The sequence below is a fragment of the Gymnodraco acuticeps genome, unplaced genomic scaffold (assembly GCF_902827175.1).
Source record: "Gymnodraco acuticeps unplaced genomic scaffold, fGymAcu1.1, whole genome shotgun sequence".
Taxonomy (NCBI): Eukaryota; Metazoa; Chordata; class Actinopteri; order Perciformes; family Bathydraconidae; genus Gymnodraco; species Gymnodraco acuticeps.
Genome location: NW_022990233.1, coordinates 280,957 through 298,254, shown reverse-complemented (window position 1 = coordinate 298,254; position 17,298 = coordinate 280,957). Strand labels below are relative to the sequence as shown.

At 44.9% G+C, this 17,298-nt stretch overlaps 1 protein-coding gene and 4 non-coding genes across 5 annotated transcripts in view; all 5 read right to left on the bottom strand.

Moving 5' to 3' along the window:
* ncapd2 (non-SMC condensin I complex, subunit D2) overlaps positions 1 to 17,298 on the bottom strand; it is a gene marked incomplete at its 3' end in the record, with an annotated part of 48,338 nt that overhangs the window by 30,296 nt on the left and 744 nt on the right. Inside the window, 13 exon segments of the mRNA XM_034218926.1 lie at positions 3,748 to 3,884; positions 8,195 to 8,279; positions 8,848 to 9,022; positions 9,632 to 9,823; positions 12,877 to 12,995; positions 13,498 to 13,726; positions 14,393 to 14,480; positions 14,551 to 14,685; positions 14,910 to 15,107; positions 15,680 to 15,827; positions 15,908 to 16,031; positions 16,147 to 16,274; positions 16,742 to 16,887. Coding sequence (XP_034074817.1) covers positions 3,748 to 3,884; positions 8,195 to 8,279; positions 8,848 to 9,022; positions 9,632 to 9,823; positions 12,877 to 12,995; positions 13,498 to 13,726; positions 14,393 to 14,480; positions 14,551 to 14,685; positions 14,910 to 15,107; positions 15,680 to 15,827; positions 15,908 to 16,031; positions 16,147 to 16,274; positions 16,742 to 16,887 — 1,904 coding nt within the window.
* Positions 6,677 to 6,986, bottom strand: LOC117548022. Its single transcript, XR_004569280.1, has one exon. It is a non-coding gene; the product is annotated as a small nucleolar RNA U85 (small nucleolar RNA).
* Positions 9,197 to 9,500, bottom strand: LOC117548021. The gene has a single exon (XR_004569279.1). It is a non-coding gene; the product is annotated as a small nucleolar RNA U85 (small nucleolar RNA).
* LOC117548023 lies at positions 15,200 to 15,505 on the bottom strand. The gene has a single exon (XR_004569281.1). It is a non-coding gene; the product is annotated as a small nucleolar RNA U85 (small nucleolar RNA).
* On the bottom strand, positions 16,973 to 17,278 carry LOC117548024. The gene has a single exon (XR_004569282.1). It is a non-coding gene; the product is annotated as a small nucleolar RNA U85 (small nucleolar RNA).

Below are 17,298 nucleotides of genomic sequence, written 5' to 3'. Positions count from 1 at the left end.
AGAGAATAAAGTAAACGGGTATAAAATACTATATGACAGTAAAAAAAAAGTTGTTATTAATAAAGAAGAATACAGTTTGAAAGGAGTGTGATTTTTAAAATATTCATAAAGAAAAATAAATCTGCTTACAGTTCTGTTTCATCTGGGTGTTGAGAGATGTTTCCATAGATCTCTTCATGTTGCTCTCAAAGTGCACCAGATTGATGCTTTTAACTTCAACATTTAAAAAAAAATCTTCCCGGGGGAACATGCCCCCGGACCCCCCTAGAGGAGGTTAAGTCTCCCCCCCACTTAAATCATGTTCACATGGATAGGAAACTAAATACATTTGCACACATCTTGTGTCCATATCTTTCTGTTTTGGTGGTCACGCCACACCGTGCACGTGCATGCATGCGCGAGTCATGGTGAGATATCTGGATTAAGAGGTTGCTTTTTCTTTGCACAGAATGAAATGAATGGGCTGTGATTTTAGTTTTTTTTAAGCAGAGGTCAATAATTTGTACGGCCCTCTGAGGATATTGTAAAAATTGAAATGGCCCTTGAGAGGAAAAAGGTTCCCCACCCCTGCCGTAGAGGATGCCATTGCAGTAGTCGAGTCGTGAAGTGATGAATGCATGAATCAGGGTTTCAGCAGCAGAGGAGGAGAGTGATGGGCGGAGACGGGCAATGTTTTTGAGGTGGAAAAAGGCGGTCCTGGTGATGTGATTTATGTGGTGGTTGAATTTGAGCTGACTGTCGAAGATGACTCCGAGGTTGCGGATGTGAGGGAGGGAGATAGAGTGTGGCTGTTAATGGTGAAGTTGAAATTCTGGATGTCTTTGATACGGGATGGGGGGCCGATGATGATGATGTCTGATTTGGCACTGTTCAGGTGGAGATAGTTTGTTTGCATCCATGCTTTTATTTCTGAGAGACAGTTGGTGAGAGTGGAGTGTGTTGTGGGGGTGATGGTTTTTGTTGAGATATAAAGTTGGATGTCATCGGCGTAGCAGTGAAATTGAAGGTTGTGGCGACGAATTATTTTGCCAAGGGGGAGCATGTAGAGGATGAAGAGGAGGGGGCCAAGCACTGAACCCTGGGGGACGCTTTGGGACAGAGGAGCAGTGGAGGAGGTGCAGTTGTTGATGTTGATAAACTGATGTCTGTCGGTGAGGTAGGATTTCAGCCAGGAGAGTGCAGTGTCAGTGATGTTGAGTGATGATTCGAGGAGGGACAGCAGGATGGCGTGGTTGATGGTGTCGAATGCTGCGGTGAGGTCGAGGAGGATGAGGATGTTAAGGTTGCCGGAGTCAGAGGAGAGGAGGAGGTCGTTTGTGATTTTGAGAAGAGCTGTTTCGGTGCTGTGTTTTGATCGGAAACCGGATTGAAATGGCTCAAAGAGATCATTGGAGCTGAGGTGGGTTTTAAGTTGTGAGGCAACGACACGTTCAAGTATTTTTTGACAGAAAGGGGAGATTTGAGATGGGCCGGAAGTTGGACATGATGTCAGGTGTGAGTCCAGGTCTTTTGAGAATGGGTGTGACAGCAGCCAGTTTGAGAGAGGGGGGAACTGATCCAGATCTGAGGGAGGAGTTAATGATGGTGGCGATGAGTTGGGAGATGGCAGGGAGGCTCTCTTTAACAAATTTGGAGGGCATTGGGTCAAGTGTGCAGGTGGAGTTAATTCCAGTCATGAAGTCGGACAGTTGCATGGGGGTCACAGGGGAGAAGTGGGACAGGGGCTGTGAGGTGAAGGGGGGGGAGCCAGGAGGGGAGGTGGGGGGTGCTGATGAGGGTGTCAGATTGCTGTAAATGTTGCTGATTTTGGTTTGGAAAAACAAGAGGAAGGAGTTGCACTGTTCGGTGGTGAAGGATGAGGTGGCGTTGTCACAGGGTTTGAGAAGTTTGCTGATGGTGGAGAACAGACGCTTGGGGTTGCTGGAGCCAGACTGAATGAGTTGCGAGTAGTAATTAGACCGGGTTGCTTTGAGTGCGTTACTGTACTGCTGGAGATAGTCTTTGTAGATTTGAAGATGGACTGTTAGTGTGGTTTTCTTGTGTTGGCGTTCAAGTTGACGTTTCCCTGATTTCATTTGGCGGAGTTCGGGTATACCAGGGGGCGGAGTGTATGAAAGAGACATTTTTTGTTTTTGTGGGGGCCAGTTCATTGAGACAGAAGGAGAGGGTGCTGTTATAATAGTCCACAAGTTCAGATGGGTTTTCAGAAAGTTGGGGGACAGACATCTTGCAGGTAATGGAGGCAGTGATTGCTGAAGGTGAGATGGATTTGAGATTTCTGTAGGTTATTGTGCGTTTTTGCTTTTGGGCGGGGATGGGGATGTTGATGTCCATGATGATGGCCAGGTGATCAGAGATGTGGAGATTGAGGCTGGACAGATGATGGATGGTGAGACCAGTGGAGCAGACCAAGTCCAGGATGTGACCACGGCTGTGTGTTGGGAAGTTGATGTGTTGAGAGAAGTTGCAGCAGTGAAGGGTTTCCTTAAATTCAGAGGCATATTTGCAGGTCGGGTCGTCAACATGAATGTTAAAATCACCTAAGAGGAGAACAGATGGGGATATGGCAGAAAGCTGAGTGAGAATGTCAGAGAGGTCGGAGAGAAAGGAGGGGTTTGGCTTCGGGGGACGGTAGATGATGGCTGTGACCAGGGGAGTGGGACCAGAGAGTTTAAAGATCAGGTGTTCAAATGAAGAAACATCAGGGATGGGGATTATGGTAGCTTTTATTTCCTTTCTGATAATAGCAGCTATACCACCACCCCGCCCTTGTGGGCGACATTTGTCAATGTATGTGAATCCTGCTGGGGTGATTTGATTTAAAGAAAAATAGTCCAGGGGTTTTTGCCATGTTTCGGTCAGATACAGAAAGTCCAGGTTATTGTCTTTAATGAATTCATTTAGAATGTGGCTTTTATTGTGGATGGAGCGTGTGTTGAGCAGGGCTGCTCTGAGGTGACGTTGCATGGGGGGGGGGGGGGGGGGGGGTGGACCGGGGTAGTGGAAGGCGATTGGTCAGATTCACGTGTTGTTTGTTGTGATGGCGTAGTGTGGGCGTGTGACAGGACCGAATGGACGGGATGGAGTGTGGAGACGTGGAATGAAATAAAAACTCTATATATAAGAAGGAGGGACTACTGTAAACTCATCTAGAGACTCTGCATCGTGCTCTGATGCTGTTGCTTTATGAACGTGGACAACAGAGAAACATATTCTTCATGACCAAAGTTGGAATTGAAATAAAAAAGGAAAGTGAAACTTATGCTCTTCACCCTCTCCCTCCGGTCCACATTAATACAAATGATCCCAATACGTATGATTGTATAGCAAAGACTGACTTTATTTGATCATTTCAGTGAAAACTTAAAATGCTTAATAAGCACCGTAACTTTCATGATATAATTTCTCAGTCATAATCGGTTGTTTCCGTGAACGGCCGACTGTTGAGTGACGGCAATAGCTGCGGCCGCAAAGCATTGTGGGGCCGGGCCAGCATTTTCTCCTCTCCTCCTCCTTTCTGTTAGGGAGGTCCAGTGGTTCCTAAGCTAAAGGAGGTTATAAAGGAAGTTTGAAACCTCCTTTCTTCTAGAGAATTCGAACGGCACTTATCATGGCTGCCACTGAGGTACTTCTGGGTCATTTCACTCCGTTAGGAAGGTTCCTAAGAGAAACTGACAATTCGACTGCACCCTGAGTGTCTTTGGACTCCATTAGATCATTTTCTACCAAGAAAAGTGAATTTCTTACCGTGCAGCCATCCCCAGCAGCAACACAGCAGCTCGTCTGTGTAATCCAGAAGTCTCTCGTTTGCCAGTGAACCTTTCCCACAACACCTGCACCACCGTGGACTGGAGAAGGCTGCCACTGCCAAAGAACTCCTGCACCTGAAGAAGCCGCCAGAAAAGTGTGAGGATGGTGACAAATCATGTTTTATTATAAGATAAATAAAATCCAACATACAATGGACATTGAGCCGTTTCATTGCATGTCTATTCATCGTGTTTGAACCCTATATTTCTGCAAGGTTGCCGATAACGCGAAAGAATACTAGTTATACCACATGTAGAGTTAGATTCAAGGAGTTGCTGAATAGGAGTGTTGGTGATTTTGATTACACATCGCTCTGGAGATATTGAAAATGTCCAAAAGTCAACAATTGAAAAACTATAGATAGAATAATTTCCAAAATGTATAACATGTCTTTATTTAATCAAATATTCAGCTTTAAAACACATTTCTTGGCGTTTCAATAAAAGGTTTGCTCACCAACGGGAAAGAAAGCACTTTAACGGGACCGTCTGGCAATACCGTAAAACACATTTTTAGAACTTCATAGATCTTTTCACTACCTCTTTTAAATGGGGGGTGACTCACGATGAAAGACATTTAAAGCTGTATTCAAAAACGTCAACAAAAGCTTTTAAATAAAAAACATAATTTGTTAAAAGCCCAAGAAGAGGCCATACATCAGTGATCACCAACTGGCGGCCCGCGGGCCACATCCGGCCCGCCAGACATTCTCATCCGGCCCGCATGACGGGGGTGACTGTGGCGTTGGCGGAGTGGTTACTGCATTCGCCTCCCACCCATTTTTTTTTTTTTTTTTACAACGTCTCGTGAGTAAGGTGCAGTACCGGAGTCCAACAGAGAGGCAGCAGCTGCGGGTCAGTAGACTGCGTACTGCGAAACCTTCCCTGCCTTGAACAAGAATTGATCCTTCGTTGTGAAGAGTCTGCTTTGTGCGCTCCGCAGCACAGCAGTAGCCCCGCTGCGACAGAGTCCAACAGAGAGGCAGGAGCTGCGGGACAGTAGCCTAGAAGCAGGGTTGGGTTGTAACGGAATATATGTAACGGCGTTACGTAATCAGAATACAAAAATCAAGTAGGCTAACTGTATTCAGCTGGCGTTACATTTGAAAAACGAGTAATCTGATGACAGTTACTTTCGTAAACCTGAAGTGAATACATTTTGGAATACTTATTGGAATTATTGGTGGAAAAGTTTCCTCACAAAATGCACAGCGCTGCATGTCTGTGAGCGAGAGAGATGCAGAGTGTCTGTGAGGCCCCGCCCCCGCACGCAGATTAGAGAGAGATCTCTTTTAAAATATATTGAAAGTTAGAAACGGAGATGGTTCGATAAAATGTGCAAGATAACGTCTATGTAGAATTTCTTTATTGTCGAGATGATGACATTTCATAACGGGATCAAATCAAAGTGAATGGCCTGCTGCTGCTGAAGGCAGTTATTACATCGTTTCAGATAATAAATAATAATGATAATTCATTCTTTTTAGGGGCGCCTTTCAAAGCACCCAAGGACACCTTACAATTCATAACATATTCCAAGGAAAGGTTTTAAGACAGTACAAAGAATGCAGTCCGGGTAATGTTTTTTATGTGGGGTGCAGATGAGAGAGCTGTCCAGAATGACACCAAGATGTTGTGTTTGAGTTCTTGATAAGCCATTAAAACAGTAAAATAAGTGTCTCCTGTTCACCAAAACATACCCATCTGTTATGGAAAAAGAAAGTATTCCAAAAGTAATCTGAATACATTTTTAAGACACGTAACTGTATTCTGATTACTTTCAGAGCATGTATTCAGTAACTGATTACATTTACAAAGTAACCCTCCCAACCCTGCCTAGAAGTGATCCTTCGTTAGCGTGAAGAGTCTGCTAAGCTTTATGTGGTCCGCACCTGAGCGTGCTCCACTAGCACCCCCCCCCCCCCCCACTTCAAAATTCTGGGCTATATAAAAATCGCTGGCCCGCGATAGTGTCTATTGGATACATTTTGGCCCTTGGACAAATGTAGTTGGTGATCCCTGCCATACATACTAGAGCTGAACGATTAATCGATTTGAAATGATGCAATTATTTTTTCTTTGTTCTTCTTGTGTGTCAGTCATCCACACCAACCAGAAGTGCTGTGCTCCACATGTACCAGCCATTGTTAACCAATCAGAAGTAGCCCATGATAGAAGATGATAGACAGATTGATCCAATCACCTGCCAAGTGCTTTTGAAAGTGCCTGCCCTTTCCAAATGGCTTCCAATGGAGCTTTCCTAGATGGTTTCTGAGTCAGGTTAGTAATGCTCCATCACGTGTTTCTATTACAGGGTGAATCTTAAACTGAAGCTTGACTTTAAAGCAACCCAACGGAAGTTTCATGTAAGTTTAGTTCTTTCACTCGTAGCTCGGGCTGCTAGAGACGGGAGCACGTTGGTACGACCTTCCTAGCCGGAGATATGGCCGCATTTTACAATAAACCTCCGTTGGGTCGCTTAAAAACAAATATCGCAAATCGAAACGAAATATCTGTCAGAAAAATCGCAATTAGATTATTTCCCCAAATCGTGCAGCCCTAATACGCACACAGATAACTAGAGTTTATCGCTAGTACGATGTCTCTCATTGTTCGTTTCTAATAATTGAGCGTCCTAGAAAGAAATAACACATAAAGATAACAAAAGTTTAACTCACTATTTCCTTCAGGGCAAGAATAAGCTTTTGTGTTCCAACTAGTTGAGCAGTAGACAATAGGTCCACATTAAATCATGTTCTTCGGACAGTTGAACAGTAACATATTAGATTCAGGGCAATAATAAGCTTTTGTGTTAGAACTATTTGAGCAACTTCAACATAAAGACATTACTTTTGTGTCCTAAACTCTGCCCTCAGATTACCAAAGATGCAACTCACTGCTGACTGAAGGTCTGAGAGAGCTGGGTGACCTCCTTGCCTCCTACACACACACACACCACACACAGACAAACAACCACTCCCACTGTCAGCATCCTCCCTGTGAATACTCCTCTGACTTTAGAGGAATCATTTGGGTTGAGCTGGGTCACTGTAGGCAGGCCCTTACAGCAGAGCAGGAACGTTTCTCTGCACTGCCAAGATTACCTGCCGGTCGAGGCAAAGAGGAACCCAGCTCTCATTCAGTCAGCTCGTATTCGCCTTGGTCTCATCACTGGGCAACATGTCAACCGGAGAGGCAGAAATGTACCTTTGGTTGGATGCAACGGGAAATTTCTCTGAAGAATTACAGAGTTGGTGGGTTTCGGCTGCATAAATAAGGCAGTACGTTTTAAATAAGATTACTCATCAATTAGAGTTGATGCACTGTGGCAGTATAATCAAAACCTTGAGCAGTTTTTTCTCCTTTTAAAACAATAAAATCGCTGCTGAAGGTTAATCCAATGTGTCTGAAATGATTACTGATAATCCATCTTCATATTTATGTCAATAACGGAGATTTCATATTAGCTGCTACGAGACTGTATTACAGCTTCCGGTTCCGGGGCATTCTGGCTACTCATTCACCAACGGGTAATGTTTAGATGGATTTTTAGGAACTCCCCTCGATTCTATTGGCTCTGACGGTTAAAAAGAGGTGTCAATCAAAATCGCCCGATGGATTCCAGAGATATGGAAAATCCACCCAAATGACCCCAGAAGTGTTTTTTCCTTTTAAATCTCTAAAACAAAAAGGTCAAATGTCACTTATTTTGCATCAATCTTGATACAGGGTACTTATTATATGTATAGTTTGAATTCCTAAAGCATTTAGTCTACCCTCCCATCATTCAACGGTGGTTTTCACTATAAGTAATGGGTTGTTTTTGGACGGACACTATAATTTTTTTTTTTTTTTTTTTACTATGTTCAATCTGAATTTACTTTCAAATAAAAAAAATCTATATTGATTCCGACTTTTCTACTTCCAACTCACAGGTTTATCATTGCTTTGAGAAAAGAGATTATTAATTTACCCCTTTTAGAAGTGAAGATATGGTCATTTGTTCTGGGCATGTCCTTTTCGAGTCTGAAAAACAGGCTCGGGGCTCAACTGGTTAAGAGCCGCTTCATAGTTAATGCAAATTAAAACTTTGGCGGGTCTGAAATTGAGTGGATGCTGTAAGGTTCCTTTCGTGTGTGAACATATTACTTCAAGTTGTCGGTTTTTCTGAGAAGCAGAAGATGTTTTAGCACTCTACTATTGAAGAGAGCATGTATTGGAAAACATTTCTCTTTTGTCTCATGCCCGTTTACTTAATAGCACAAGCCAATTACATTACTCCAGAGTTTATCTCTAGTACAAAGATGTCTCGCATTGCTTCTTTTCAATAATTGAGGTTCCTAGAAAGAAATACCAGATATAAAAATAGCAAAAGCTGAACTCACTATTTCCTCCAGACACTGGATTGTTCCCAGAGAAGCATCGACCATCAGCTCAGAGAGGCTGTCGATCAGAGTGTGGGCTTTCACCCTGATGAAACAAGACAGTTACTTTAATAACGCAGCGCTAAACAAATCTATTTAAGTGTTTTAGGTTGCCTGCATTACAGTATTTGTCATTTTGAGCATGTACACAAAATGCACCATACTACATATTGAGGTTATATCCAGAGTTTCCCTTAGCCGGTATTAAATCATTACTGAGCTGCATGATACTGACGGGCTGTCAGGAGACGGAGAGAGGGCTCCGTTTATTATAAGTTACGGTATAATTTAGTTAATCTACTATAATTAGTTTGTTATTTATTGAGCTTTAAAACAAATTGATATGATTCGATATTAAACAAAGAGCTTTGACCGGCACTTTTCTCATTTTGTCCGGAAGATTCAAACTTTAACGGACATTTTTGACCAGCAAAAAAATATTCTAACGGAAACTCTGGTTATGTGTCGCATGTTCCGTTTTAGCCATGGTTCCTAACGTTAACCATTGCTGCTACCCTTAAGAGACAGTCATATTTATATTAAAATAAATGTACAATCGGCTGGAATCACATTATATTGTCAATGTTAGGGCGGTGCGAGGCAGCTTTACAGACCTGATGTTTTCTCCCTGAGGGTTCAGATACAGGCGCTTGTAGGCCTGAACGACAGCATCTTTAATGGCGGCGTCCGTGGACCAGACCAGAGGCAACATCTTCCTCACGCCACTCACCGAGTTGGCCACGCTGAACTCGCACACCGTCACACAAAACTGCACCGCCTCCAGGACCACTGAAACCAGAAACTACAGCTGTCAAATGGGATTCTTTACTGAAAAATCACGTTAAATCCTGTTCTTCGGACAGTTGAACAAGAGCATTTTAGTTTCAGGGCAAGAATAAGCTTTTGTGTTAGAACTATTTGAGCAACTTCAACATAAAGACATTACTTTTGTGTCCTAAACTCTGCCCTCAGATTACCAAAGATGCAACTCACTGCTGACTGAAGGTCTGAGAGAGCTGGGTGACCTCCTTGCCTCCTACACACACACCACACAGACAAACAACCACTCCCACTGTCAGCATCCTCCCTGTGAATACTCCTCTGACTTTAGAGGAATCATTTAGGTTGAGCTGGGTCACTGTAGGCAGGCCCTTACAGCAGAGCAGGAACGTTTCTCTGCACTGCCAAGATTACCTGCCGGTCGAGGCAAAGAGGAACCCAGCTCTCATTCAGTCAGCTCGTATTCGCCTTGGTCTCATCACTGGGCAACATGTCAATATATTTCGTCTCATGCCTGTTTGATGTGCGTTTACTTAATAGCACAAGCCAATAACAACTGTCAAATGTGATTCTTTACTGAAAAATGAAGTTTGCCCTTTGATGAATATTGCATTGTACCATAAGTGGTTTTCAAGTAGAGCATGGTGTTGATGACGGCTATCGCTCTCTCCACCAGTAGGGCGAAGGTTTCCGTGTCTTTCAGGTACTGCACCAACATCTGCTGCTTCTTCAGCTCCCCCTCCTCCCCCTCCTCCTTCTGAGGGGTTGGTGGTAAATTCTGGCTGAGCTCAGAGGCGTCCTCATCAGAGCCTGAGGAGAACATCAGAGAGAATATAAATGTGTAATTCAATTAACTCGGTTCTCTTGACTGCGAGGCGTTTAGTGTGTAAGGCTTCCACTGAAGTCATTTAAATTAACAAGTTAAGCCCTGAGCCTGTTTTTCAGGTTTCAGGCTCGAAAAGGACATGCCCAGAACAAACCACCATATCTTCACTTCTAAAAAGGGGTACATTAATAATATTTGTTCTCAAAGTAATGATAAACCTGTGAGTTGGATGCAGAGAAGTCAGAACCAACATAGAATTTATTTATTTTTAAGTAAATTCAGATTGAACATGGTAAAAAAAAAAATGTAAATGAGTGTCCGTCCAAAAAAAACATGACTTCTAGTGAAAACCACCCTCGAATGATGGGATAGTAGACTAAAAGCTCTACACCATATAATAAGTACCCTGTATCAAGATTGATGCAAAACAAGTGAAATTTGACCTTTTTAGAGAGATTTAGCAAAAAAAAACACTTTTGGGGTCATTTGACCTATCTCTGGCCCCCCTTGGTCGATTTTGATGATTGACACCTCTTTCTAACCGTTAGAGCCAATAGAATCGATGGGAGGTTCCTAAAATCCACCTAAACATTACCCATTGGTGAATTAGTGCTGCACAGCCAGAAGGCCCAAAACTGGAAGCAGCTAATATGAAATCTCCGTTATTGACATAAATATGAAGATGGATTATCAGTAATCATTTCAGACACATTGGATTAACCTTCAGCAGCGATTTTATCGTTTTGATGCCATTGAACACAACTTTTGATCAGAAAACAGCAAAAGGTAAGACATATTTTCCGTTTTGGCTCTGTAAAGCTACGTTCTGTGATGTCTGGGTTTGCTTCCCCTGCCACGAGTTCTGATCGCTCGGTGATGATACTTATACCCCTAGAATCTGTGGAATCTCTTGTTTGTGCAGATCCGATAAGTAATAAGGTATCTCTACTAGTGTTGCACGATGTACCGATACTTGAAAGGTACCGCGATACCCTGGCGTTAAAAATGTTACGATTCCTCCGTTTCATTAGTATCGGTACTTTAAGAATGACGGGGGAAAGTACTCCGGTGAGAAAGCGCCGTTTAATAAGAGCCGTGTTTGTTCAGCGCTCTGCTTCCACTCCCTGCGCTGCAGCCGTGCCTGCAGTCCCTCCCCTCTCAAGCACGCTCTAAGTCCCTCCCCTCTCAAGCACGCTCTAAGTCCCTCCCCTCTCAAGCACGCTCTAAGTGCCCTCCCCTCTCAAGCACGCTCTAAGTCCCTCCCCTCTCACGCACGCTCTAAGTCCCTCCCCTCTCAAGCACGCTCTAAGTCCCTCCCCTCTCAAGCACGCTCTAAGTCCCTCCCCTCTCATGCACGCTCTAAGTCCCTCCCCTCTCAAGCACGCTCTAAGTCCCTCCCCTCTCAAGCACGCTCTAAGTCCCTCCCCTCTCAAGCACGCTCTAAGTCCCTCCCCTCTCAAGCACGCTCTAAGTGCCTCCCCTCTCAAGCACGCTCTAAGTCCCTCCCCTCTCATGCACGCTCTAAGTGCCTCCCCTCTCAAGCACGCTCTAAGTCCCTCCCCTCTCATGCACGCTCTAAGTCCCTCCCCTCTCAAGCACGCTCTAAGTCCCTCCCCTCTCATGCACGCTCTAAGTCCCTCCCTCTAAAACACGCTCTAAGTCCCTCCCCTCTCAAGCACGCTCTAAGTCCCGCCCCTCTCAAGCACGCTCTAAGTCCCTCCCCTCTCAAGCACGCTCTAAGTCCCGCCCCTCTCAAGCACGCTCTAAGTCCCTCCCCTCTCAAGCACGCTCTAAGTCCCTCCCCTCTCATGCACGCTCTAAGTCCCTCCCCTCTCATGCACGCTCTAAGTCCCTCCCCTCTCAAGCACGCTCTAAGTCCCTCCCCTCTCAAGCACGCTCTAAGTCCCTCCCCTCTCAAGCACGCTCTAAGTCCCTCCCCTCTCATGCACGCTCTAAGTCCCTCCCCTCTCATGCACGCTCTAAGTCCCTCCCCTCTCAAGCACGCTCTAAGTCCCTCCCCTCTCAAGCACGCTCTAAGTCCCGCCCCTCTCAAGCACGCTCTAAGTCCCTCCCCTCTCAAGCACGCTCTAAGTCCCGCCCCTCTCAAGCACGCTCTAAGTCCCTCCCCTCTCAAGCACGCTCTAAGTCCCGCCCCTCTCAAGCACGCTCTAAGTCCCGCCCCTCTCAAGCACGCTCTAAGTCCCTCCCCTCTCAAGCACGCTCTAAGTCCCTCCCCTCTCAAGCACGCTCTAAGTCCCTCCCCTCTCAAGCACGCTCTAAGTCCCTCCCCTCTCAAGCACGCTCTAAGTGCCTCCCCTCTCAAGCACGCTCCAAGTCCCTCCCCTCTCTCGTGCACTCGGCCACGCGCTAGCTGCCAAAGCATGTGAGAAGACGAGAAGCATGGCAGCAAGTGGGAGTGCAACTGCCGCTGCGCCTCGGCTTGTTGACAAAGACGCCAGAAGCGAAAAACTAAAAAGTTGTTTATAGATGATGCTTAATTAATTTAATACAAATTCGTGTCATTTATTTTATTTATTGTTCTCATTGTTTAAAAGTTTGTGTTATGGTTCTGGTGTGAAATAAAGCACAATAATTACATTTAAGACCGTTTCCCTTTTTTTAAGAAAAGTACCGAAAAAGAATCGGAATCGCAATTCTTGACTTGGTATCGAAACCTAAATGTTGGTCTCGTGACAACACTAATCTCTACCGTGAGTTCTGTGCTAAGTGCGTTAGCATCTTTCCGCTCAGGGCTAATTCAGAGCCTTTGTTATTACCCTTGTGTTTGGTTTAGCTAAAAATGGTTAATATTGTCCGATCGCAAAATCTTGGGGTTAACTGTATTCTCTTTTGAAAGAAATATAAAAAGCTACATTTGAAAAAGACAAGAGCGAAAGATAATGTGAGATGAATTTTGTTCAATTAAGAGGAAAGGCAAAGAAATTAATCTTAAATGTTTTCAATCTTGCGAGCATTAAGAGCGAGCACTTTGATAACCAACTCTGGGTAGAAATGCATTAGCGGAGTGCAGCGTTACCTTTGAATATTAGAGCCAGCGTGTCCATTAGTGTCTCAGTGGTGAGAGTGGACAGAGAGGCGAACATCTCAGATTCAGGGAAGCAGCTGTGGGCTTTTATACAGAGACGCACAGCATTTCTGCAGAAAGGGAAGACATTTACACCAATGACTTTCAATGATCAAAAGAATTACTCTTTCTCAGCGGTGCCACTGAAAATGGTTTATTTGAACATGGAACAGGAAAATAAGGTCTGCATATGAAACATGTCGAGCCTATCTAAAACAAATCTAATAGCAGGCTTGCTAGCTTCTACACGCTAAAGCAACTCAAATCTCTCACCAGCAAAAACACCTCGTCAGTTAAATGCCATTTTACGTTTCATTACTATATTTATTATCATTATAGTATTACTATCTCGGGGATTAGATCAAATATAAATTATATTTGATGCAACTTTAGTTACATTTCCATAACCTTTCCAGGGCCTGGAATTAGCATTTTGAATTTCCATGACTTTTCCAGGTTTTTAATGACCGTAGGAACCCTGAATAAATAGCTTAAGGACAGGGGGAAAAATCCTTCAGGTAGCGCCATTTTAGTCAACTTTTATCAAGGCAACATTGTTTTTTTTAGCATCACCTGTATTTGTTGACACGGAGGTACTGAGCAACTTGGACTGCAGTTGCTCTGTCATCCTCTGCCTCCTTCTCATCCTCTGCCTCCTTCTCATCATCTACATCCTTCTCATCATCCTCATCCTCATCCTCCTCCTCCTCCTCCTCACTCGTGGGCTCCAGCTCAGTCCCGACAGTGACGAGCAGCTCGGGCTCCATGGCGGCCCACAGCTCAGAAGCTTTAATCACTGCCACTGCAGCGAGGGGGAGGAACATTCAAACGATGGTTAGAGATACCGGGACAACGTACAGAAAGAAATATTACACTCAATGCCATTTACTAGCTAATGGATATAGATCAGGGGTGACCCCTGATTGGGCACCCCTGATATAGATGAAAGCAGTGTAGGGAACGGTGCCTTGCTCAGGGACACCTTGGTAGCACTTGGTCTTGCTGGGACTTGAACTGGTGACCTTCCAGTTGCCAAGCCAAGTCCCTATCGACTTCGCCACCACCGCCCCAACATTAGACCTGGTTTGCTGAGTTCGTGAATTCTGCCCTCAGATTTTCCAAAAAGCAACTCACTGCTGACTGAAGGTCTGAGAGAGCTGGGTGACCTCCTTGCCTCCTACACACACACCACACACAGACAAACAACCACTCCCACTGTCAGCATCCTCCCTGTGAATACTCCTCTGACTTTAGAGGAATCATTTGGGTTGAGCTGGGTCACTGTAGGCAGGCCCTTACAGCAGAGCAGGAACGTTTCTCTGCACTGCCAAGATTACCTGCCGGTCGAGGCAAAGAGGAACCCAGCTCTCATTCAGTCAGCTCGTATTCGCCTTGGACTCATCACTGGGCAACATGTCAGCGAGCATTTGGGGAAATAAACGCATTTTAAAACCGGGTTCATCCTCACCTGGTGCTTTCCCCTCCAGCTTCTCTCTCAGCTCTCTGAGTTTAGTTGCCTCCTTCTCAAGCGGTTTCTTCAGATCGGCACTGCTCAGCTAAAGAAATGAGAACATACATGAAAGAGAAATCTGCTATTCTAGGTTTAATTCTGTTGCTTTTAGTTACCTTGCAGCTGTAGGGGTTGTGTGCGATGAAGGCGGCCAACAGCTGGATGGCGCTCTTCACCACATGTATGGATTTGTCCATCAAACGCCCCACAGCGAGCTCCATCACCTCACTGTACTTGAACAGGGGCAGCGCCTAAACACAGAGGGTGTATTACCACGGGTAGGCTTTAGTGCCATTATGCATTTACACACATTAGGGTAAACGGACGCTGCTCTCGTGGCAACCTGTAACATCCCGCCTTTTTATCTCAGTGGTTTATTTGTTGTCTCATCTGTATTTTAGCTGCAACAATGTACATGTTCCCTCTGTGGAACGAATAGAGTTATTATGATTCTGATAAGTGGATGAGAACTTACTTTGCTGTTGACGATGCGCGTGTAGACCTGCAACACTCGCGCCCTGACGTGGGAATGTGTGTCATGAAGATGTTCCTGCATTGTGTCGAAGAAGCGGTCGCGGTCAGCTTTACCAGCGTCGTCGAGCCCGTCGCCACACAGGACCCGAACCAGGATCTCCCCCAGAACCTCACACACGGCAACACGCATTGTGTGGCTCTGCAACACAAGTGTGAAGGAGACGATAGGTCGTTAATCATGTTCTTCTGACAGTTGAACCGAGCAAGAATAAACTTTTGTGTCCTATACTCTGCCCTCAGATTACCAAAGATGCAACTCACTGCTGACTGAAGGTCTGAGAGAGCTGGGTGACCTCCTTGCCTCCTACACACACACCACACACAGACAAACAACCACTCCCACTGTCAGCATCCTCCCTGTGAATACTCCTCTGACTTTAGAGGAATCATTTAGGTTGAGCTGGGTCACTGTAGGCAGGCCCTTACAGCAGAGCAGGAACGTTTCTCTGCACTGCCAAGATTACCTGCCGGTCGAGGCAAAGAGGAACCCAGCTCTCATTCAGTCAGCTCGTATTCGCCTTGGACTCATCACTGGGCAACATGTCAATATATTTCGCCTCATGCCTGTTTAATATGCGTTTACCTAATAGCACTAATCAATAACAACTAACTGATGGGTACAATTTAGTACCCTGGATACTAGTTTCCAATTCATAGTGGTGCATTTGTAATGTTGTGTTAGCAGGATGAACATTTCAAAGTATGCAGTACCTCTCCCTCCAGGTGTGTGATGAGCACACTGATGTTGGGCATCATTAACTCAGGAATAAGGGTGCCGAGTTCAGTAATGAAGGAAGCAAAAGCTTTGACCCCGGCGGAATCTCTGGCAAGCTCCTCACTGGACCTCTGACCAATCTCCCTGAAGGAATGGGACGGGGGAATTAAACACGCTACTTTGCAGCCACAGAAACACATTTGCATTAAAAAATGAGTACCGACCTAATAATTTCTCCTATGATCCCCCTGACTCCATATTCCGTGCTCCACACAAACACTGCCTGAGCAAACACGCTGGACAACTGCTCAAAGTGTTGCAGCAACTGGATCACCTTCACACTGGCACCTGAAAGCATTTAAGAGTAAACATGAAGATGTACACCGTATGCTGAACTGGTACGTTGATATGCGCCCTCTGTTTTTAATCTGGCAGACAGGTTCAGAATATGACAGAGACTAACCCAGGATGTGGTTGTACTTCTTGATTAGCACCCCCAGCAGGTGGATTATACAATCTCTGGTGGGTTTGCTCTTGACGTGGCTGATGGTTGGGTTCTCAAGGAGTTTGTAGCAGCAGCACGTCACACAGCTAAGAAGAACAAAGGATCCGATGTTAATTCATGCCGTTGTTTGATAACATCTGAACAACCCAACCTAAAAACAGAAGAAAATCTACACATAACGTTATGCATCCGTTAGGAAAAGATTGCAGTGCTATCCAGAGCTTGTTTGGAATAGTTTTCCACTGTTTTGTTGTATTTCGCTAGGTAATTAGAAGTTCTAGTATTAACTGAATATCATTCCAGCTGAAAAGTGAAGAAATGTTCACATGGAAACATTTATGAAGAAACAGTTCCAATATCACCTACGCTTAATAAGTGTGATGCCAAAATAATAGAAAGACAAAGATAATTTTCCTCAAATAAACAAGAATATGGGCTAAAATGTTAGCAATTATGGGCAAAGAGCCGCAGGACCAATGTGGAAATGACACCAACTAACTGATTCAAGTGGACCAAGTCTGATATTGTGCTTTTGCCCAGATCCGAAAAGTACCTGATGAACTCTTCGTCCACCAGGGAGAGGTTCCAGAGGGAGCGGATATCGAGCTGGAGGAGCTGCACGAGAGCCTGCAGCACTTTCTCCCTCTCAGACTCCCACTGCTGCAGCCCTTCAACCCCACCTTTGCCCTTTTTACCGCCCTGTGGAAGACAGAAAAAACACGTTTAACTTCCTAGACACTGAAATCAAATAGTCCTACACACAAACAGTTGGCTTACAACACCTGCCCTCAGTTTACCAAAGACTGTAATTCATATTCCAAACCGAGTATGGTCTCATGCCTGCTGATACATTCACACATGACACAAACACACATCCACACATTGTTTGACATCTCCTACCTGCCCGGTCCCATTGCTCTTGGGGGGGGCAGATGCAGTAGAAGGTGTCAGGTTAACTGTGGGTGGGGCCTTACAGCAGTGTGATACAACTCCATCACAACACCAAGACTACCCATCGATCAGCAGGCTGGAAACCCCAATCTCTTGGTTTGACTGCGTCATCAAACTTGCCATGATATCATCATGCGGGCGATTCAAACTGTTAAACAC